The sequence below is a fragment of the Pseudophryne corroboree genome, chromosome 7, assembly GCF_028390025.1.
Source record: "Pseudophryne corroboree isolate aPseCor3 chromosome 7, aPseCor3.hap2, whole genome shotgun sequence".
Taxonomy (NCBI): domain Eukaryota; kingdom Metazoa; phylum Chordata; class Amphibia; order Anura; family Myobatrachidae; genus Pseudophryne; species Pseudophryne corroboree.
Window position 1 is genome coordinate 180,344,001 of NC_086450.1, and position 24,710 is coordinate 180,368,710.

Below are 24,710 nucleotides of genomic sequence, written 5' to 3' on the forward strand. Positions count from 1 at the left end.
ATCCTCTATACAGCTCTGTGCATAGAGCCCTGTCTATCCTTTATACAGCTCTGTGCATAGAGCCCTGTCTATCCTCTATACAGCTCTGTGCATAGAGCCCTGTCTATCCTCTATACAGCTCTGTGCATAGAGCCTGTCTATCCTCTATACAGCTCTGTGCATAGAGCCTGTCTATCCTCTATACAGCTCTGTGCATAGAATCATGTCTATCCTCTATACAGCTCTGTGCATAGAGCCTGTCTATCCTCTATACAGCTCTGTGCATAGAGCCCTGTCTATCCTCTATACAGCTCTGTGCATAGAGCCTGTCTATCCTCTATACAGCTCTGTGCATAGAGCGCTGTCTATTCTCTATACAGCTCTGTGCATAGAGCCTGTCTATCCTCTATACAGCTCTGTGCATAGAGCCCTGTCTATCCTCTATACAGCTCTGTGCATAGAGCCCTGTCTATCCTCTATACAGCTCTGTGCATAGAGCCCTGTCTATCCTCTATACAGCTCTGTGCATAGAATCCTGTCTATCCTCTATACAGCTCTGTGCATAGAGCCCTGTCTATTCTCTATACAGCTCTGTGCATAGAGCCCTGTCTATTCTCTATACAGCTCTGTGCATAGAGCCTGTCTATCCTCTATACAGCTCTGTGCATAGAGCCCTGTCTAACCTCTATACAGCTCTGTGCATAGAGCCTGTCTATCCTCTATACAGCTCTGTGCATAGAGCCTGTCTATCCTCTATACAGCTCTGTGCATAGAGCCCTGTCTATCCTCTATACAGCTCTGTGCATAGAGCCTGTCTATCCTCTATACAGCTCTGTGCATAGAGCCCTGTCTATCCTCTATACAGCTATGTGCATAGAGCCCTGTCTATCCTCTATACAGCGCTGTGCATAGAGCCCTGTCTATCCTCTATACAGCTCTGTGCATAGAGCCCTGTCTATTCCTCTATACAGCTCTGTGCATAGAGCCCTGTCTATTCTCTATACAGCTCTGTGCATAGAGCCCTGTCTATTCTCTATACAGCTCTGTGCATAGAATCCTGTCTATCCTCTATACAGCTCTGTGCATAGAGCCCTGTCTATTCTCTATACAGCTCTGTGCATAGAATCCTGTCTATCCTCTATACAGCTCTGTGCATAGAGCCCTGTCTATTCTCTATACAGCTCTGTGCATAGAGCCCTGTCTATCCTCTATACAGCTCTGTGCATAGAGCCCTGTCTATTCTCTATACAGCTCTGTGCATAGAATGATTCCTGTCTATCCTCTATACAGCTCTGTGCATAGAGCCCTGTCTATCCTCTATACAGCTCTGTGCATAGAGCCCTGTCTATCCTCTATACAGGTTTGTCAATAGAACTCTGTCTACCTTTCATACAGTCCTGTCCATAGAACCTTGTCCATCATCTATACAGTCTTGTACAAAGAGTAATTTTATATTTTATACCAGGAGTTTTTAAATCCAATCCTCAAGTATCTTCAACAAGTCATGTTTACATTATGTATGCCCATGGGGGCCTGTTAATTATTGACCCAGACAAATAGAGGAACTCACCTGTGCCAGAATTACATATATTCTATACAGTCCTTTACATACTGCAGGTATCCAGTCTTGATGAGTACCTATACCAAAGAGCCCTCTATACTCTACACAGTCCTATCCATATATAATTCTCTATACTGTATGCAGACCTTCCATAGATCACTGCCTATACTTTATATACCTATGTACATAGAACCCTGTCTATACAATAATGTCCATATACAGTATCTCTGATTATATCCTACTGTATACCGTTCTGCTCAATCATGTATATTCTATACATTCCTGTCTATATGCTTGTCCACCTTGCAAACAACCCTGTCCATAAACAACATACTATAGCTTTTTCCATAGATTTTGATCATTATTATATATAGCTCTGTCCATAGAGCCCTGTCTATACAGTAATGTCCATAGATGTTTGTCTATATTCTATACAGTATATTTACATTCTACACATTCCATCAATATCAATCCCTTATTTCTGAGACTTTTATTCCCTATAAAGGAGGCAAACTGCTCTATTGAGTCTCAAATGTACCTATCCTAAGATTAGCTAAATATACGCTATATACTGACTTAGGTATTTATTTACGAAGCGTCGGATTGTAAAACCCGGTGCTTCTGATCGTGTTTATGCCCAAAATTTAAAAAGGCAAAGAATTTACTAGTAAAACACAGCTACTAGTAAAAATCACTTCCCTTTTAAATTTAGGACAGATACACAATCAGAATCACACATGACGCTTCGTCAGTAAACCCCTTAGGGTCATTTACAAGAGTGCAAAAATGCAAGAAAGATGCTCAGTGTATTTTAATGCACCACCCACCACACATATGTGTATGCCCACATTTATCTTTGGGGAGCTCCGAAAAAGGGGGATGCTCCTATTGTTGTGGTTTTGTGCATATGGTCAGAAAGGTAGTTGAAAGAAGGAAGATGTCACCTGACAGTCCAGCCTGCAACTGTTGTAGAAAATCCCCATCAATACATGTTTGCTTGTTTCGGAAATACTGATGTCTTAAATTAATCATGACAGTGAAGGGTCACTGGGAGCACCTTTGATACATCTGTCATATTTGTTTGATACATCTGTCATATTTGTTTGAACATTTTATTAAATGGGTATTTGTGCATAATTAAATAAGCTTTCCCAAATCAAATGTACCTGAATGGTACTAGAGAAGTTCCTTTAAAAGTATAAGATAACTCTCGATTGGAGCCCCTGTAAAATGATAAGTCCTTTTGTTGGAAATAAGAGACAAATGGGAAACGTGCCTGCACTGCCATATCATTCTTATATAGATTTACTGTACACCGGGCTCTTGGACCGGTCCTGGTTCCATAAGCATGTAAGTGGCATAGGTGTGTCCCATGTTTTTTAAACCTGCACCCGCTCCACTAGCCAGGGAGTTAATGCTACAGCCAAGGGACACGCTTATATTCGTCCCCTGGCCATTACATTAACCCCCCTAACTAGTCAGCCCTGGACGGGGTTTTCTGGGCAGTGTGGGGATCTCCCCAATAAAGGGATCCTTTGCTCCAGGCACCCAAGGCCAGGACTGAAGCCCGGGACTATTCCTGGCACCCCTGGGCGGTGGGTGCCAAGTTGATAGCAATCAATTCGTTGTAAAAATTTGAATATTGGGCCTAAATCAGACCTGATCGCAGCAGCAAAATTGTTCTCTAATGGGCAAAACCATGTGCACTGCAGATGGGGCAAATATCAAATGTACAGAGAGAGTTAGATTTGGGTGGGGTGTTTTTAAACTGAAATCTAAATTGCAGTGTAAAGTGTAAAAATAAAGCAGCCAGTATTTACCCTGCACAGAAACAAAATAACCCACCCAAATCTAAATTTCTCTGCACATGTTATATCTGCTCCCCCCTGCAGTGCACATGGGGGGTCATTCCGAGTTGTTCGCTCGGTAAAAATCTTCGCATCGCAGCAATTTTCCGCTTAATGCGCATGCGCAATGTCCGCACTGCGACTGCGCCAAGTAAATTTGCTATGCACTTAGGAATTTTACTCACGGCATTTTCATTGTTCTGGCGATCGTAATGTGATTGACAGGAAATGGGTGTTACTGGGCGGAAACAGGCCGTTTTATGGGCGTGTGGGAAATAACGCTACCGTTTCCGGAAAAAACGCAGGAGTGGCTGGAGAAACGGGGGAGTGTCTGGGCGAACGCTGGGTGTGTTTGTGACGTCAAACCAGGAACGACAAGCAGTGAAATGATCGCAGATGCCGAGTAAGTCTGAAGCAACTCAGAAACTGCTACGAGGTGTGTAATCGCAATATTGCGAATACATCGTTCGCAATTTTAGGATGCTAAGATTCACTCCCAGTAGGCGGCGGCTTAGCATGAGCAAATCTGCTAAAATTCACTTGCGAGCGAACAACTCGGAATGACCCCCATGGTTTTGCCCATTAGAGAACAATTTTGCTGCTGCGATCAGAGGTGTAGCTAGGTGCCATGGTACCCGGAGCAAGGGTACGTTTCGGCGCCCCCTCCCCTGTACTGAATTGGGGGCATGTTACATTTCAAAAGAAAAAAAATAGAAAAATCCTACATTGGTGACAAGGCCAGTTCTAGACCTTGTGGAGCTCAGAGTGGAAGTTTCTTTTGGGCTCCCCTCATGACCAACACAGGGACAGTGCGCGCCGAAGGTGCGCCACAAAATTATACGGGATGTTATGCCACAGTAGAGCCGCTTATACATGTTACTCTGCAGCTTCTAATGCAGAGTGAGGTGCTCTAGCAGCAGCTGAGGCAGAGAAAGGTGCTGCAGCATCAATGTAGAGAGAGGCAGTGTAGCAGCTGGAGCAGAGAGTGGTGCTGCAATGGCCGAAGCAGAAACAGGTGCTGCAGCAGCCAGGGCAGAAAGAGATGCTACAGCAACTGGGGTAGAAAGAGGTGCTGCAGTAGCCGAGGCAGAGAGTGGTGTAGCAGGACAGAAGTGACCTGCTGCACAGCTACAAGCAAACAGTGAGACATACAGTATAAGGAGGGCGGCAGAGTTCCGGCATGTGCCGGCTGTCAGTGTCTCCTGCTGTCACCTCTGGCTTGCCCTGTTCCCTACCTAGTCTCCAAGACCAAGTCAGTGTGTGCCCCTCTGCTTCTCCTCCTCCTGCTCTGCGGCTGCCTGTACAGCGGTCCGTGGTATAGTGGGCACAAGGAGGGGGTGAGCAGGTGGCGGCGCGCCCTCTAACTTTTTCGGCACCCGGAGCTCGCGCTCCACCGGAGCCACCCTCGCTACACCCCTGGCTGCGATCAGGTCTGAATTAGGCCCATTGTCTTTTATAGTTGGGATTACAAGTCCCAGCAAGCCTCCCCTGCATGCTGGTGCTTGGACAACTACCAGCGTGCAAAGCATTGAAGGGGCAGCTGGTTCCTATAGTTCGCCTGTAAAAAATATATTAAAAAAAAAAATAGTACACGCACATGGTGGCAGTACAACTTTAATAAACACCCTTGCACATTCACACTTACTTACCTAGCTATAAAGAAAAAATCCATACTCACCTATTCTTGGTGTAGATCACATCCTCTTCAGTCCAAGTAGGCATCCATGGAGTTACAAAAAAAAATTGCAAGACCCAAACTAATACGGACTGAGTAAGTGTATGTGTTAACATATACACCTACACTTCGTGACTGAGCGGTACCTGGGTGACTCCAATCATTATAGGAGTTGCCAGCCAATCAGCAAGCACCTCCATAGGAGCTACCCGGTGACTGGCTGTTAGCAACTACGCTGTCACTCAAACTTCCCACTATAGACTTCAATGGTGGGAAAGCGCCATTAAAGTCTATGGTGAGAACCACTTACATTACATCTTATTATGGGAACTGCAAGGTTAACCTGGTATTCGGATGGTAGGTCGACAGTACTCAGGTTGACAGTCAATAGATCGACCACAATTGGTCGACATGGACTTGGTTGACGTGAAAACATTTTACACAGTGAAAGGTAGACACGGGACAGGTCGACACATGAAAAAGGTCAACATGAGTTTTTTTACAATTTTTTTATTTTTAAAATTTTACTTTTTTAACTTTGCCATCGACAAGGACTACGATTGGGAATCGTAACCTGAGCAAAGCGAGCCATGCAAGGGGAGGCAGTGCACTACTAATTGAGGTTCTTGGTCACGTTACGGAGAAAACAACACCAAAAACATTAAAAAAAAACTCATGTCAACCTGTACTGCATTGGCCTTTACACTGTGTCAACCTTTTTCATGTGCACTCACTGCCCAGGGGTGCCGGGATAAGCCCCAGGCCTTAGCCCTGGCCTTGGGTACCTGGAGGGGGGGGGGGCTTTATTGGGAGGGTCCACAGTCACCAATAAAACCCCGGCCAGGGCTGACTAGTTAGGGGGGGGGGGGGGGGTTAATATTATAGCCAGGGGACCAGAATAAGCGTGTACCCTGGCTGTGGCATTACTTTCCTGGATACTGGAGCCCAGTGCTGGTTTTAAAAATATCTTTCCCCTGAATTTTTGGAAACCAAGGGCCCGTTGCTTGTTCTTAAAATACAGAGGGACCTCACACAATTTTTCCCTTGTATTTTTAGAACTATGACTGACTCAAAGAGCCTGGGGCTGGTTATGCTTGCAGGTTTCTTTTTTATGTTTTTACTCTTTTTTTTTACACATTTAAACAGAGAAGCCTGCAAGGATCTCACTGATCTGTGCAGGCTTCATGTACAAGAGTGTTTGGCTGCTGGCAAACATGGCAGCCAAACACTGACTCATACACCATCGAACAACAGGATTAACTAAAACATGGGAACATAAGACATTCCCGTATTTTAGTTCTAAAAAGCACAGATGTCTGATCGATCTCACAATTGTTTAATCTTGGGCAAACAAAGACGAGATATGATTCCTTGTAAATTTGGCCCTTAATGTACAATACAAATATCAAGCTTGGCAGCACCTTAACGTAGATCTCCTGTTAGTCCAAGATCAATCCAAACCACATACCAAATATATACCTAAGGGGTGTCTAATAGGATGGTATTTGAAATACTCAGATATCTATAAAATGTCAATAAAACATACTATACATTCTTTTGTTAAACGCTTATCTGAGTTGCTTTTTTAGCTGTCCTTCCAAATATGCATCCAAATGGAGATTGGTTTCTCCAGGTAGATTCCGGAAAGATAAAAGCCAGTTTAGTTCATCTCAAATTACTTTTCCATGTGGATAACTTCCTTTGACTCAACCTTTGCTTATTTGTATCCTACACATAAACCCTCATACCAGAAGCACTAGTATGTATGTTTTATTGACATTTTTTATCGGATAATAGAATATTTGAAATTTCAAACTATTAAGCACCCTCTTAGGGTATATTTGGTGTATATACTGTATATAAAACATCTCAGGGCAATAGGTCCAAAATTAGCTGCAGCATGCCGTTGTGGCTGTCTTGAAAAAGGTCTGATATGAACCGAAACATTGACACGTACTGTATAAACTTTTTTTTTTTTTACTTACACTGTGCTGATTGCCCCATTTTGACTATATAGTGTGTGTGTGTGTGTGTGTGCCAGGCAAAGTTTTGCAAGATCGTAAATGACCCTTTCTGTCTCCTGTACACTCGGTTGAATTCTGTATCCGATATACAGTAAATGTACAGCTTGTCTAGTCTAACAAAATGTTAAGGAATGCTGTATACTCCTATCACTTTACCTGCAATCTATAATGGTTTTATTTGACGTATCAGGGGAGTTTATATATCTGAATGCTATTTCCTCCTACCTGTAAGTGCTTATTTATTCCAATTATATCTTAGAACCTTATCTTTAGTTCCCCTTGTGCTACACAATGTTCCCTACTTCAGAACACTTATTGGCACTGCTCTGAAATAACTGCATAAAATTGCAGTAATTACACTGATTGACTCACATGATCTGCTTATACTGTGTCTTGCAGTTGTCAAACAGGACAATATGTACTACTCAGGAACCTGCAAGGCCAGGATGAGGGGAAAGTGGCAGCAGGTCACAATCTAGCCTTCAAACTCCTCCTGAGTTGAAAAAAAAATTATAATAATATTTTTGACAAGCAAAAAACAAGAATTATGTACACTAGCTTACTATATAATTTACTGTATATTGGTGCAAAAAAATAAGCCGGGCGTTATAAAACACCCAAGGGCCACCAGTAGCCACAATATCTAAATGTTTTTTTATGGAGTCATAACTTTAAAAAGTGTAAAATCTCCAGAGGAGATGGCTCCGATGTGTAAGCTCTGTTTAGTACCTGCAGCCCTAATAGATCTATGACCTCTTAGCTACCACTTTCCATCATCTCAACCCTGGATAACGTATCAAACGGCAGAGGCTCACTTTTGGTCGGTAAGGATGTATCCATAGTCCTCAATTACTTTGTGAGGGCTCTGTTCAGGGGAATCACTGATCTCTCCAGTTTCTTGGTAGCTTTTCTTCTCAAGGGTCTTCAGTGTCCCCACATCAGTGATGGTCATTCTCGTTTGTTCACCCATTGTATGGGCATCAGGAGCCAGATGGGTGGTAATGATGGCAGGAGTGACACTCATGAGACCATCCACACCCCGTTGTTCTGCACTCTGTTCCACATTGGCTGGAGAGGTGTCCCTTGGAGAAATATCTGGAGGAGAGAATTGTGGTTCCTCCCCAGCTGTGTGCTGCATCTCCCCCTCTGAGACCTGAGCAAGAGGAACAATCACCAGAATATTAGTTACATTTAATAGCCAATATTATCTGAGTATTACTGCCAAAACACCAACATTACAAAAAATATGCCAAAAACCATTCAAAGTCACCTATCTGGTCTTGTTTTTCCATGACGGTACCCATAGGCTCCCCCTTTACCTATTGGAACTCAAGACTGCATACATAGGGCATGTCTATACAGAGCTTTGTCACACCTTATAGTACATATATAGTCTATACTGAAACACTATACAGTTAGAGTAACTGTGAATTATTATTATTATTATTATTATTATCATTATCTAATCTGAATTATTCATACCTTGGGACATTTTATACTGTGCTGTGATACTGCTCCACTGCTGCAACAGACAGATGGGACCCGCGGCGGCTCCTACTTGCATTTAGTAGGGGGGCTGCCGCTAACCACATGCCCATAGAGGAGAGGAGAGAGCCAGACCCAGGTCCCAGCACCTGAGCAATGGATCCAACAGGTGCTGGGACCTATGCATGCACAGACACTATGGTGTGACTGTGCGTGTGCAAACTTTCAGATTCTACGGACTAAAGCCCATAGAAGCCGGATTGAGCTGCACGAATGGAAGGGGGTAGCTTCCTACAGGAAGCCGGCTCTCTGCTTATTGCAGCCTGGTCTGGCTGTCCCAGAAGGAGGAAACACCTCCCAATTGGACTGCCTGTAGTGTCTGTGACGGACAGCTATAACTTCCAATAGGAAGTCACTGCCAGTCACAGTTAAGCCAGTGCGGTTGCGGACTGTATCTGGCTTCATTGACACTGAGCTGGTTGGCGGATTTTACCTGGAGAAGGATGGCTGCAGCCCTGCAGCCCAGATGGAAAAATCAGCCACTGGATGGGACAGACCATAGCCAATTGCATGGGTTAAGGACGGTACAGTAATCCAGGGGCCGGGCCAGAATAAGTGTACTGAAGGTCCAAAATTTACTAGTATCACATCTTTATTGTACTCACGCGTTTCATTGGAATTCTATCTCCACTTCTCGACCCTGAAAAGGAAGTAAACTTTCATTACTCCTGGAACACCTTGTGTGTGCACATGTGTGTGATCAGTATGTACAGGTTGAGTATCCCATATCCAAATATTCCAAAATACGGAATATTCCGAAATACAGAATTTTTGTAGAGCGAAATAGTGACACCTTTGTTTTCTGATGGCTCAATGTACACAAACTTTTTTTAATACACAAAGTTATTAAAAATATTGTATTAAATGACCTTCAGGCTGTGTGTATAAGGTGTATATGAAACATAAATGAATTGTGTGAATGTAGACACACTTTGTTTAATGCACAAAGTTATTAAAAATATTGGCTAAAATGACCTTCAGGCTGTGTGTATAAGGTGTATATGAAACAATAATCTTTTCTGTGCTTAGACTTAGGTCCCATCGACATGATATCTCATTATGGTATGCAATTATTCCAAAATACGGAAAAATCCCATATCCAAAATTCCTCTGGTCCCAAGCATTTTGGATAAGGGAGACTCAACCTGTATTAAGTAAATAACAGGAACTCAAAATCCATCACAGTTATTTAAAATGTTTAAATAAAAACAACTTACCACTCACCTACCCCACTTCCCCCCCACTCTTTATACGGTACATATCATCCAAAACAGAAGCCTGATAATTATTGTTCAATTACAACTCCCAGCAGGTAACGTTTACACATGGCTGAATGCTGTTGTCCCTTGTATAGGTGATCAAATGAATCAATCTGTAAGCAGTTGACTCCTCTTGTTATCAGTATGTAATCTCCATGTAGGGAGTAGGTTACATAAAATGGGCACAGTTCAAAAATGTCAAATATTGACATCTCTCGTGTGTCCAGGTTCTGGCGACTATAGGTGTTTATGTAATCTCCTCACCCTGGTTCTGCATAAAGTCTGACTGAATGAGTTGGAGAAGGGTAGAGAGTTGTTCCAGCTGAGATTCACTGAGCTGTCTTAAGTCCACACCGTATTTCTCCAGCACTCCGGCTAAGCTCTGAGCTTCTGCTAAGCCTTGTATCTCTGGTGCCGGCTGAGCCTTCGCCATGTTCTGCATACCAATCGATCCTGTGACAAAAAAAATGGATCATTCATTATCTCTGTCAAGTGCGCTAACAGCGTTATATGTGCCTATGTCCCACCACCCATCTGAGCATGAGTACTAGGGATTAATGCACTTTCCTTGCACCATATTATGATGAAATCTAATATCTTTAATAGCAATTCATGTTGAATAATAATAATAATATAGGGCTGAATGTAGACCTGTTTGCAGAGTGTGTCTTGCCTGCTTTCACATTGGGCAGGGCCCAGAAGTAAGCATACTGTACATACTGTAGTGTTGTAAGTGATAGGGCGTTCTCACATAGGCAATGTTCAGTGACAGAACTGGCCACGCAGGTGTAACATTTGCACAATTGTAGCGTGGCGCAAGTCCGTACTGATGATGATGACTAGTGGCAGACCAAGCATATAGATAGGGGGTGGGTGCACTGTAAGATGCGTACAGCACTGCATACAGGCAAACGTAAGTACATACAATTACTGTCCAACTCTGCTACCAGCCCATCGTCTTCTATGGATTTGATTATGACATTCCGAGTTGATCGCTAGCTGCTTTCGGTCGCAGCGCGGCGATCAGGCAAAAAAAAATCAGCATTTCTGCACATGCATACGGGCCGCAGTACGCATGCGCAAAGTACTTTCACACCAAACTATGCAGTTTTACACAAGGTCGAGCAATGCTTTTCAGTTACTCTGCTGATCGCTGAGTGATTGACAGGAAGTGGGTGTTTCTGGGTGGTAACTGACCGTTTTCCGGGAGTGTGCTACAAAACGCAGGCGTGTCAGGTAAAAACGCAGGCGTGCCTGGAGAAACGGGGGAGTGGCCGAACGCAGAGCGTGTATGTGACGTCAAAGCAGGAACTAAACTGTCTGCAGTGATTGCAAGGTAGGAGTAGGTTTGGAGCTACTCAGAAACGGCATGAAAAGTTTTACGAGCAGTTCTGCTAACCTTTCGTTCGCACTTCTGCTAAGCTAAGATACACTCCCAGAGGGCGGCGGTATAGCGTTTGCACTGCTGCTAAAAGCAGCTAGCGAGCGATCAACTCGGAATGAGGGCCATAGTGTCTATGCAGTATTTAATAAGCAAAGAAACATGGTCTCTCTATGGACTGCTTCAGCCAGGAGTGAACAGGAGCCAGTGTTCTCAATGCCACACAGCAGTCGCTCTATGAGATATGGAGAAAGCTGGCCTTGTGAGAGAGTATAGCGTATAGCACACAGACGAGCTATAAGCGGAAGGCGTGCTATATTAGGGGAATATGTTGTGGACAAGGCACTAATAGAGAATAAAACCCTTTTTCTGTTTGTTTGAATAACTTCTATTGCATTTAACTTCAACCAAACAGGCATGTATAGGGGTAATCCAGTTCTGCAGGATAGCCACAAAGCACCCCTAGGACAGACAGATGAAGGTATTTCATAACCAGTATCTTGCGATTTTTCCTTGCACTCATAGAGGTTCGCATGAAAATTAGCGAAGATTGTCTACTGTGATAGGAAGTAATATGTGTATCCAGAGTTCACGGGTATGCAGGGTTACAACTCCTATATACAGTAGAGCCATCATTTAAAGGTTAAATATTCAGTTTTCATTAGAGTTCAGTCATTTAAACATTATTAGTAAGCACTGCATACACGGCATGTGGAGTGCCTTCCAACCCGTTGTCTACCCTGATGTATATGAGTACAGCGACACACCTCACTCTCATAGGGTGAAATTTTATGATTGATATATCAAGGAGGAGAGGCTCTGACCACACTGCTTGGGGCAGATGTAATAAGCCTGGAGAAGGGATAAAGAAGTGATAAAGCAGTGTAAGTCGAAGGTGATAACGCACCAGCCAATCAGCTCCTAACTGTTAATTTACACATTGGAGCTGATTGGCTGGTGCGTTATCACCTTGCACTTATCAATGCTTTATCACTTCTCCAGGCTTAATACATCTGCCCCGTTGTCTGAAACAGATAGGTAGCCAAAGAAGTGAGGATAGCGAGAGTAGACTGTTACAGGCAATGGAGGATGCAGTTAAGTAACCCATTACTAATACTCAGTACTGATGTTTAACTTAATGAAATCCCCTACAATATTCTTGAAAAACAACAGTTTGTCCACGAACATTTCCCTATGGCACATAAGATCTCTTTTCATGTAAAAACTAGGACAGCCTTGTGTTGATCCAGTTACAATATTTTACAACTCTATACAAGATGAATAGACATAATAACCTCTCAGTGTCCTTCCTACTTGCTCTTGACTTTCTGGATCATGAATCTGGTCACTATCCGGTGCCTGGTTCATCCTTTCAATCATTTCAGAACTTTCCAAAACGTCATTTGGCAAATTGCTATCTACGCTTTCACGGGGAAGTTTCCTCCTTAATTCTGCCCAACTGCGGTGTATATCACTGGGCAGCTGGATGGGCAGTGGTGTGTCTTGTCCTCCTTGATACCTCCCATAGATAAGTCTCCTGGTCCCATCTGGCCTGGTATGAGAAGCACTGAAGATGTGTTGGGGGTTCCTTGGGTGGGTCAGGTCTTGATAGCTCAGCTGAACACAGACATAAAGAGAGACAGATAAGACTCCTTTGCGACATATAAACTTTGTATAAGGTGCACGGTAAAGTGCAGGATAATTCGGTACATCTTGGGTTATGTCCTAAACTATATGACTACTCATCCCAGAGTCCATTCATCCAAAGTTTCATGAACTCTGTCTTGTTATGGAACCCTTATGTTATTAAATGTTTATTGTATAATGCCTCTAAATTTATGCCACATTCCTCTAATGTTTTTAAATAATTAAATATTTTTGTGTGAATATTTTATTTCAGTTTATTAGTGAAAATGTTATTCTGAGTTGAATTTAATTGGCTGAGGTTCCTGTTGGATCCCTGTAAGGAACCCCGGAGGTACAACTCCCACTGGTTAAGGAAACCTGCCTTACTCTGTTTCCTATTAATATTCTAAGACAGATGTGAGATCCTCCATGCTGGGGTCTTTCATATATAGCAGAAAATGAGGCACACATTATTTCACCAGTTTGACTTCTCAATACGTAAAATAAAACACATTAAAATTGTAATTTTAGAACCAGAGACTGAAGAAACTATTGATAGTATTCTATGATTCTATGGAAAACTAAGGGGAGATATATCAAACCTTCTACAGAGAACAAATAGAGAAGTTGGCCATAACAAGTTGACTGAAATTATTCAAGGATGGGGTATTAAAACTTAGCCCACACAATCATTTTGTATACAATATATATTGTTTTCAAGGGCATCTAAAAGAGGTTGTTCACTTATCAACCTCTTATATTACATTGTGCATCCCAACCCTGTTTGGTATGGTGCATCAGTGAGACGTTCTTGTTCTTCCTTCCTGGAACCAATATGACGTATTTTTGCAACAGCCAATCATATGGGATGAGAAGGGAGCACTAAATGAAAGAGAACAGAGATTTGTATCCCACCTGTGATTTGGGAGACTGAGAGGTTAGCAGGAAGTATGTCAAGTATCGATCCAACAAAGGAGACTTGTTCTGCTTGAGGCTCACGGGAATCCTTTGTGGCACAGATGAAGAATCTGATGAAAAGGCCCTAGGTCTGAAGTACTGGAGTACATCGTTTTTAGTGGTCCATCTCTGTGCTGGACCTGCTCCACTGAGGCGCTGAATTATCCGTCTAGGCAAAAGATGCAAAGATGAAATCAGGATATTAATTGGTATGAGTCAACCTTTACAGCATGCAAGAAGCTGACAACTTCAATACTTTGATTACACATATAAATAGGATTTTAATTACCTACCGGTAAATCCTTTTCTCGTAGTCCGTAGAGGATGCTGGGGTCCATATTAGTACCATGGGGTATAGACAGGTCCACCAGGAGCCATTGGCACTTTAAGAGTTTAATAGTGTGGGCTGGCTCCTCCCTCTATGCCCCTCTTACCAGACTCAGTCTAGAAACTGTGTCAGAGGAGACAACATACTTTGAGAGAAGGAAATACACAGATAGTGGCGAGATTCATACCAGGTCACACAACAAAGCAAATCCAGCCAACAGGCCGGAGAACTCAGCAACAGCTGAAACAGTACTGAAACAGGAACGAACACAGAACTTACCTAGGAACCAGGTAGTACTGAACCAAATAACCACTGCAGGATAAAGAAGCGCTGGGTGGGCGCCCAGCATCCTCTATGGACTACGAGAAAAGGATTTACCGGTAGGTAATTAAAATCCTATTTTCTCTTACGTCCTAGAGGATGCTGGGGTCCATATTAGTACCATGGGGATGTACCAAAGCTCCCAGAACGGGAGGGAGAGCGTGCAGGCTCCTGCAGAACTGCTTGACCAAACCTGAGGTCATCAGAGGCCAAGTATCGAACTTGTAAAACTTAGCAAACGTGTTCGAACCAGACCAAGTAGCTGCTCGGCAAAGCTGTAAGGCCGAGACACCCTGGGCAGCCGCCCAGGAAGAACCCACTTTACGAGTATAGTGGGCCTTAACCGATTTTGGACACGGCAATCCTGCCGTAGAATAGGCATGCTGGATGGTGAACCTTATCCAGCGAGAAATCGACTGCTTAGAAGCAGGACACCCATTTTTCTAGGGATCATAGAGGACAAACAGAGAGTCAGATTTCCTGAGACGAGCAGTCCTCGTCACAGAAATCTTCAAAGTCCTCACTACATCCAAGGCCTTTGAAGCAATTGAGGAGTCAGTAGCCACTGGCACCACAATAGGTTGGTTAATATGAAAAGCCGACACAACCTTAGGAAGGAACCGTGGACAAGTCCTGAGTTCCGCCCTATCTTCATGAAAGACCAGATAGGGACTTTTACAGGACAAAGCCCCCAATTCCGACACACGTCGAGCAGAAGCCAAGGCCAACAGAGTTACTGCCTTCCATGTGAGAAACTTGATTTCAGCCTACTGTAGAGGCTCAAACCAATCCGATTGCAGGAACTGCAACACCACATCAAGATTGGCAGTACGGATGGTGTAATGGTTAGCATTACTGCCTCACAGCACTGAGGTCATGGGTTCGATTCCCACCATGGCCCTAACTGTGGGGAGTTTGTATATTCTCCCCGTACTTGCGTGGGTTTCCTCCGGGTACTCCGGTTTCCTCCCACAATCCAAAAATATACTGGTAGGTTAATTGGCTCCCAACAAAATTAACCCTAGCATGAATGTGTGTGCGTGTACATGTGATAGGGAATATAGATTGTAAGCTCCACTGGGGCAGGGACTGATGTGAATGACCGAATATTCTCTGTAAAGCGCTGCAGAATTTGTGTGCGCTATATAAATAACTGGTAATAAATAAAGAAATAATAAATAAATCCCATGGTGCCCTTGGCGCCACAAAAGGGGACTGGATGTGCAGAACCCCTTTTAAAAAGGTCTGAACCTCAGGGAGGACAGCCAATTGTTTCTGGAAGAAAATGGATAAGGCCGAAAATCTGGACCTTGATGGAGCCCAATCTCAGGCCTAAATCCACACCTGCTTGCAGGAAAAGGAAAAACCGTCCAAGTTGAAACTCCACCGCAGGAAACTTCTTGGATTCACACCAAGATGGAAGGGAATAGGGGAGTGTGGCACTCCATCAGTCCATACAAAGGTCAAGAAAAAAGGATGTCCACCTGTGAGTCACTGAACCGTTATGTTTCAGGTGAAAAGGCCTGAAGAAAAACAAATAAGTAAATGAATATACACATGTGGACCTCAGGTCACATGCAACTGGTATGTCTGCGAGGACTTATGGTGTGTACACACGGTGAGATTTTTTTCTTTCGATTCTGACTATATAGTCAAAATCGCAAGAAAAGTTAGTGCAAATCGCAAGGTGTTATGCCACTTGCAATCCCGATTCAATCCCGATGCGCGGTCCCGCTAGGTCGGTATCGCAAGAAAAGATAGACTGTGCAGGCAAGTCAATCCTTGCTAGATCGGTGTACTATCTAGTTCATCTCACATGTCAATTACATCTCACATAAGCCAAAATCTCACATAACCCAAAATCGTAAGCACACATTGGTGGTCATTCCGAGTTGATCGCTAGATAAAAATGTTCGCTGCGCAGCAATTAAGTGAAAAAGCGGCACTTCTGCGTATGCAGCGCGATGCGCACGCGTGACGTACTTTCACAACGGGCGAAATATTTTTACACAAGGTCTAGCGAAGCTTTTCAGTCGCAATGGCAGCCGCAGAGTGATTGACAGGAAAGGGGCGTTTCTGGGTGTCAACTGACCATTTTCAGGGAGTGTTCGAAAAAAACGCAGGCGTGCTAGTAAAAACGCAGGCGTGCCAGGGGAAATGCAGGCGTGGCTGGGAGAACGCAGGGCGTGTTTGTGACGTCAGATCTGGAACTGAACAGTCTGAAGTGATCGCAAGCTAGGAGTAGTTCTTGAGCTACTCTGAAACTGCACAATTTTTTTTTGTAGTCACTCTGCGATCCTTTCGTTCGCACTTCTGCTAAGCTAATATACATTCCCAGGGGGCGGCGGCTTAGCGTTTGCACGGCTGCTAAAAACAGCTAGCAAGCGATAAACTCGGAATGACCCCCATAGTCCATATCTCAAGAAAAGTTAGTCAAAATCGGTGGTGCTGGGCTCCGGGGAGTTCAGGGGAAATCGCAAAGTGAAAATCGAGGATAGCAAGGATCTCACCGTGTGTACACACCATTAAAATCAAGCCAGGGGTACCATGTAGCTATAAAACCCTGGTGATTTCCAGGCGTCACCCGTAATTCTTCCATCGACATATACATGTCGATCCTACCGAACTTTCACAGTATGCGAGGAGGTACACCGCCAGCGAACAGGAATCACCGCCTTGGCTGCACTATTGAAGAACTTTAATAGAGACTTCTTGTACGAGGTTATAGGGCCAGGGAATATGTTAAGGTGCCAATATGTGAGTTCAGAAGGGACATCCGACCCCACTATCGTCCTAGAGAGAGAGATGACTGTGGTCCAGAAAGGGCATAAAGAGAGACAGTCCCACCAGATATGGATCGGGAGAATCTATATCATTATTACACCTCCAACACGTATCTGGTAGTGATGAGCGGGTTCGGTTTCTCGGAAACCGAACCCCCCCGAACTTCACCCATTTTACACGGGTCCGAGGCAGGTTCGAACCTTCCCGCCTTGCTCGGCTAACCCGAGCGCGCCCGAACGTCATCATCCCGCTGTCGGATTCTCGCGAGATTCGGATTCTATATAAGCAGCCGCGCGTCGCCGCCATTTTCACTCGTGCATTGGAGATGATAGGGAGAGGACGTGGCTGGCGTCCTCTCCGTTTATTGTTGAACTTTATTGCTTTATTGCTTAATTGTGGGGACGACTGGGGAGCAGCTGTTAGGAGAAGTACAGTGCAGAGTTTTGCTGATAAGTGACAACCAGTTTTATCCGTTCTCTGCCTGAAAAAAACGCTCCATACCATATCTGTGCTCAGTGTGCTGCATATATCTGTGCTGAGTGCTCACACTGCTTAATTGTGGGGACTGGGGAGCAGCTATAGCAGGAGTACAGTGCAGAGTTTTGCTGACAGTGACCACCAGTATACGTTGTCTGCCTGAAAAACACTCCATATCTGTGCTCAGTGTGCTGCTTTATTGTGGGGACTGGGGACCACCAGTATAATTAATATTATATAGGAGGAGTATAGTGCAGAGATTTGCTGACCAGTGACCACCAGTATACTATATATAGCAGTACGATACGGAAGGCCACTGCTGTGCCTACCTCTATGTCGTCATTAAGTATACTATCCATCTACATTCTATACCTGTGGTGCATTTTAGTTTTGCAGTTTGCTGACACAGTGACCACCAGTATACTATATATAGCAGTACAATACGGAAGGCCACTGCTGTGCCTACCTCTGTGTCGTCATTAAGTATACTATCCATCTACATTCTATACCTGTGGTGCATTTTAGTTTTGCAGTTTGCTGACACAGTGACCACCAGTATACTATATATAGCAGTACGATATGGAAGGCCACTGCTGTGCCTACCTCTGTGTCGTCATTAAGTATACTATCCATCTACATTCTATACCTGTGGTGCATTTTAGTTTTGCAGTTTGCTGACACAGTGACCACCAGTATACTATATATAGCAGTACGATACGGAAGGCCACTGCTGTGCCTACCTCTGTGTCGTCATTAAGTATACTATCCATCTACATTCTATACCTGTGGTGCATTTTAGTTTTGCAGTTTGCTGACACAGTGACCACCAGTATACTATATATAGCAGTACGATACGGAAGGCCACTGCTGTGCCTACCTCTGTGTCGTCATTAAGTATACTATCCATCTACATTCTATACCTGTGGTGCATTTTAGTTTTGCAGTTTGCTGACACAGTGACCACCAGTATACTATATATAGCAGTACGATACGGAAGGCCACTGCTGTGCCTACCTCTGTGTCATCATTAAGTATACTATCCATCTACATACTATACCTGTGGTGCATTTTAGTTTTGCAGTTTGCTGACACAGTGACCACCAGTATACTATATATAGCAGTACGATACGGAAGGCCACTGCTGTGCCTACCTCTGTGTCGTCATTAAGTATACTATCCATCTACATTCTATACCTGTGGTGCATTTTAGTTGTGCGCAGTATATATAGTAGTAGGCCATTGCTATTGATACTGGCATATAATTCCACACATTAAAAAATGGAGAACAAAAATGTGGAGGGTAAAATAGGGAAAGATCAAGATCCACTTCCACCTCGTGCTGAAGCTGCTGCCACTAGTCATGGCCGAGACGATGAAATGCCATCAACGTCGTCTGCCAAGGCCGATGCCCAAAGTCATAGTAGAGAGCATGTAAAATCCAAAAAACAAAAGTTCAGTAAAATGACCAAAAAATCTAAATTGAAAGCGTCTGAGGAGAAGCGTAAACTTGCCAATATGCCATTTACGACACGGAGTGGCAAGGAACTGCTGAGGCCCTGGCCTATGTTCATGGCTAGTGGTTCAGCTTCACATGAGGATGGAAGCACTCATCCTCTCGCTAGAAAAATGAAAAGACTTAAGCTGGCAAAAGCACAGCAAAAAACTGTGCGTTCTTCTAAATCACAAATCCCCAAGGAGAGTCCAATTGTGTCGGTTGCGATGCCTGACCTTCCCAACACTGGACGGGAAGAGCTTGCGCCTTCCACCATTTGCACGCCCCCTGCAAGTGCTGGAAGGAGCACCCGCAGTCCAGTTCCTGATAGTCAAATTGAAGATGTCAGTGTTGAAGTACACCAGGATGAGGATATGGGTGTTGCTGGCGCTGGGGAGGAAATTGACAAGGAGGATTCTGATGGTGAGGTGGTTTGTTTAAGTCAGGCACCCGGGGAGACACCTGTTGTCCGTGGGACGAATATGGCCATTGACATGCCTGGTCAAAATACAAAAAAAAAATCACCTCTTCGGTGTGGAATTATTTCAACACAAATGCGGACAACAGGTGTCAAGCCGTGTGTTGCCTTTGTCAAGCTGTAATAAGTAGGGGCAAGGACGTTAACCACCTCGGAACATCCTCCCTTATACGTCACCTGCAGCGCATTCATCATAAGTCAGTGACAAGTTCAAAAACTTTGGATGACAGCGGAAGCAATCCACTGACCACTAAATCCCTTCCTCTTGTAACCAAGCTCCTGCAAACCACACCACCAACTCCCTCAGTGTCAATTTCCTCCTTACCCAGGAAAGCCAATAGTCCTGCAGGCCATGTCACTGTCAAGTCTGACGAGTCCTCTCCTGCCTGGGATTCCTCCGATGCATCCTTGAGTGTAACGACTACTGCTGCTGGCGCTGCTGTTGTTGCTGCTGGGAGTCGATCGTCATCCCAGAGGGGAAGTCGGAAGACCACTTGTACTACTTCCAGTAAGCAATTGACTGTCCAACAGTCCTTTGCGAGGAAGATGAAATATCACAGCAGTCATCCTGCTGCAAAGCGGATAACTCAGGCCTTGGCAGCCTGGGCGGTGAGAAACGTGGTTCCGGTATCCATCGTTAATTCAGAGGCAACTATAGACTTGATTTAGGTACTGTGTCCCCGGTACCAAATACCATCTAGGTTCCATTTCTCTAGGCAGGCGATACCGAAAATGTACACAGACCTCAGAAAAAGACTCACCAGTGTCCTAAAAAATGCAGTTGTACCCAATGTCCACTTAACCACGGACATGTGGACAAGTGGAGCAGGGCAGACTCAGGACTATATGACTGTGACAGCCCACTGGGTAGATGTATTGCCTCCCGCAGCAAGAACAGCAGCGGCGGCACCAGTAGCAGCATCTCGCAAATGCCAACTCGTTCCTAGGCAGGCTACGCTTTGTATCACCGCTTTCCATAAGAGGCACACAGCTGACAACCTCTTACGGGAACTGAGGAAGATCATCGCAGAATGGCTTACCCCAATTGGACTCTCCTGGGGATTTGTGACATCGGACAACGCCAGCAATATTGTGCGTGCATTACATCTGGGCAAATTCCAGCACGTCCCATGTTTTGCACATACATTGAATTTGGTGGTGCAGAATTATTTAAAAAACGACAGGGACGTGCAAGAGGTGCTGTCGGTGGCCCGAAGAATTGCGGGCCACTTTCGGCATTCAGGCACCGCGTACAGAAGACTGGAGCACCACCAAACATTCCTGAACCTGCCCTGCCATCATCTGAAGCAAGAGGTGGTAACGAGGTGGAATTCAACCCTCTATATGCTTCAGAGGATGGAGGAGCAGCAAAAGGCCATTCAAGCCTATACATCTGCCCACGATATAGGCAAAGGAGAGGGAATGCACCTGACTCAAGCGCAGTGGAGAATGATTTCAACGTTGTGCAAGGTTCTGCAACCCTTTGAACTTGCCACACGTGAAGTCAGTTCAGACACTGCCAGCCTGAGTCAGGTCATTCCCCTCATCAGGCTTTTGCAGAAGAAGCTGGAGACATTGAAGGAGGAGCTAAAACAGAGCGATTCCGCTAGGCATGTGGGACTTGTGGATGGAGCCCTTAATTCGCTTAACCAGGATTCACGGGTGGTCAATCTGTTGAAATCAGAGCACTACATTTTGGCCACCGTGCTCGATCCTAGATTTAAAACCTACGTTGTATCTCTCTTTCCGGCAGACACAAGTCTGCAGAGGTTCAAAGACCTGCTGGTGAGAAAATTGTCAAGTCAAGCGGAACGTGACCCGTCAACATCTCCTCCTTCACATTCTCCCGCAACTGGGGGTGCGAGGAAAAGGCTAAAAATTCCGAGCCCACCCGCTGGCGGTGATGCAGGGCAGTCTGGAGCGAGTGCTGACATCTGGTCCGGACTAAAGGACCTGCCAACGATTACTGACATGTCGTCTACTGTCACTGCATATGATTCTGTCACCATTGAAAGAATGGTGGAGGATTATATGAGTGACCGCATCCAAGTAGGCACGTCAGACAGTCCGTACGTATACTGGCAGGAAAAAGAGGCAATTTGGAGGCCCTTGCACAAACTGGCTTTATTCTACCTAAGTTGCCCTCCCTCCAGTGTGTACTCCGAAAGAGTGTTTAGTGCAGCCGCTCACCTTGTCAGCAATCGGCGTACGAGGTTACTTCCAGAAAATGTGGAGAAGATGATGTTCAGCAAAATGAATTATAATCAATTCCTCCGTGGAGACATTCACCAGCAGCAATTGCCTCCAGAAAGTACACGGGGACCTGAGATGGTGGATTCCAGTGGGGACGAATTAATAATCTGTGAGGAGGGGGATGTACACAGTGAAAGGGGTAAGGAATCGGAGGATGATGATGAGGTGGACATCTTGCCTCTGTAGAGCCAGTTTGTGCAAGGAGAGATTGATTGCTTCTTTTTTGGTGGGGGCCCAAACCAACCAGTCATTTCAGTCACAGTCGTGTGGCAGACCCTGTCACTGAAATGATGGGTTCGTTAAAGTGTGCATGTCCTGTTTATACAACATAAGGGTGGGTGGGAGGGCCCAAGGACAATTCCATCTTGCACCTCTTTTTTCTTTCATTTTTCTTTGCATCATGTGCTGTTTGGGGACAATTTTTTTGAAGTGCCATCCTGCCTGACACTGCAGTGCCACTCCTATATGGGCCAGGTGTTTGTGTCGGCCACTTGTGTCGCTTAGCTTAGTCACACAGCGACCTTGGTGCGCCTCTTTTTTTCTTTGCATCATGTGCTGTTTGGGGACAATTTTTTTGAAGTGCCATCCTGCCTGACACTGCAGTGCCACTCCTAGATGGGCCAGGTGTTTGTGTCGGCCACTTGTGTCGCTTAGCTTAGCCATCCAGCGACCTTGGTGCGCCTCTTTTTTTCTTTGCATCATGTGCTGTTTGGGGACTATTTTTTTGAAGTGCCATCCTGCCTGACACTGCAGTGCCACTCCTAGATGGGCCAGGTGTTTGTGTCGGCCACTTGTGTCGCTTAGCTTAGTCACACAGCGACCTTGGTGCGCCTCTTTTTTTCTTTGCATCATGTGCTGTTTGGGGACAATTTTTTTGAAGTGCCATCCTGCCTGACACTGCAGTGCCACTTCTAGATGGGCCAGGTGTTTGTGTCGGGCACTTGTGTCGCTTAGCTTAGCCATCCAGCGACCTTGGTGCGCCTCTTTTTTTCTTTGCATCATGTGCTGTTTGGGGACAATTTTTTTGAAGTGCCATCCTGCCTGACACTGCAGTGCCACTCCTAGATGGGCCAGGTGTTTGTGTCGGCCACTTGTGTCGCTTAGCTTAGCCATCCAGCGACCTTGGTGCGCCTCTTTTTTCTTTGCATCATGTGCTGTTTGGGGACAATTTTTTTGAAGTGCCATCCTGCCTGACACTGCAGTGCCACTCCTAGATGGGCCAGGTGTTTGTGTCGGCCACTTGTGTCGCTTAGCTTAATCACACAGCGACCTTGGTGCGCCTCTTTTTTTCTTTGCATCATGTGCTGTTTGGGGACAAATTTTTTGAAGTGCCATCCTGCCTGACACTGCAGTGCCACTCCTAGATGGGCCAGGTGTTTGTGTCGGCCACTTGTGTCGCTTAGCTTAGTCACACAGCGACCTTGGTGCGCCTCTTTTTTTCTTTGCATCATGTGCTGTTTGGGGACAATTTTTTTGAAGTGCCATCCTGCCTGACACTGCAGTGCCACTCCTAGATGGGCCAGGTGTTTGTGTCGGCCACTTGTGTCGCTTAGCTTAGCCATCCAGCGACCTCGGTGCAAATTGTAGGACTAAAAATAATATTGTGAGGTGTGAGGTGTTCAGAATAGACTGGAAATGAGTGGAAATTATGGTAATTGAGGTTAATAATACTATGGGATCAAAATGACCCCCAAATTCTATGATTTAAGCTGTTTTTTAGGGTTTTTTGAAAAAAAACACCCGAATCCAAAACACACCCGAATCCGACAAAAAATTTTCGGTGAGGTTTTGCCAAAACGCGTCCGAATCCAAAACACGGCCGCGGAACCGAATCCAAAACCACAACACAAAACCCGAAAAATGTCCGGTGCACATCACTAGTATCTGGTACATCAGAAAACATTTTGCCCAATGTCTGGGGGCATCTATACCATCGTGTTAGGACCTTAAAGTGAGTTTCAATTACAGAGTAGCTAATCGAGCTAGGAAAAGTGGCCTGGAAGCATTTATTCCAGTCCTCCCCCGCCAAGTCGATTTGTAAATCAAGGCTCCAATCCCTCGTGTATTTGGGGAGATCTGGGAACCTGTTTTTAATTAAAAGCCTATAGGGGTCATTCAGAGTTGATCGCAGCAGCAAATTTGTTAGCAGTTGGGTAAAACCATGGGGGTCATTCCGAGTTGTTCGCTCGGTAAATTTCTTCGCATCGCAGCGATTTTCCGCTTAGTGCGCATGCGCAATGTTCGCACTGCGACTGCGCCAAGTAAATTTGCTATGCAGTTAGGAATTTTACTCACGGTTTTTTCTTCGTTCTGGTGATCGTACTGTGATTGACAGGAAGTGGGTGTTTCTGGGCGGAAACTGGCCGTTTTATGGGTGTGTGTGAAAAAACACTACCGTTTCTGGGAAAAACGCGGGAGTGGCTGGAGAAACGGAGGAGTGTCTGGGCGAACGCTGGGTGTGTTTGTGACGTCAAACCAGGAACGACAAGCACTGAACTGATCGCAGATGCCGAGTAAGTTTCGAGTTACTCAGAAACTGCACAGAGATGTTTTATCGCAACATTGCGAATCTTTCGTTCGCAATTTTAAGAAGCTAAGATTCACTCCCAGTAGGTGGTGGCTTAGCGTGTGCAAAGCTGCTAAAAGCAGCTTGCGAGCGAACAACTCGGAATGACCCCCCATGTGCACTGCAGGTGTGGCAGATATAACATCTGCAGAGAGAG

General features: G+C 44.9%; 1 protein-coding gene across 2 annotated transcripts in view; it reads right to left on the reverse strand.

The window, feature by feature from the left end:
* Positions 1–24,710, reverse strand: part of PTPRN (protein tyrosine phosphatase receptor type N) — a 282,930-nt gene that overhangs the window by 165,736 nt on the left and 92,484 nt on the right. For both annotated transcript variants that reach the window (XM_063933845.1, XM_063933846.1), the window contains exons 5-9: positions 13,813–14,023; positions 12,567–12,888; positions 10,155–10,343; positions 9,237–9,271; positions 7,902–8,239 (exon numbers count right to left, since the gene is read on the reverse strand). In XM_063933845.1, coding sequence (XP_063789915.1) covers positions 7,902–8,239; positions 9,237–9,271; positions 10,155–10,343; positions 12,567–12,888; positions 13,813–14,023 — 1,095 coding nt within the window. The remainder of the gene's footprint in view (positions 1–7,901; positions 8,240–9,236; positions 9,272–10,154; positions 10,344–12,566; positions 12,889–13,812; positions 14,024–24,710) is intronic.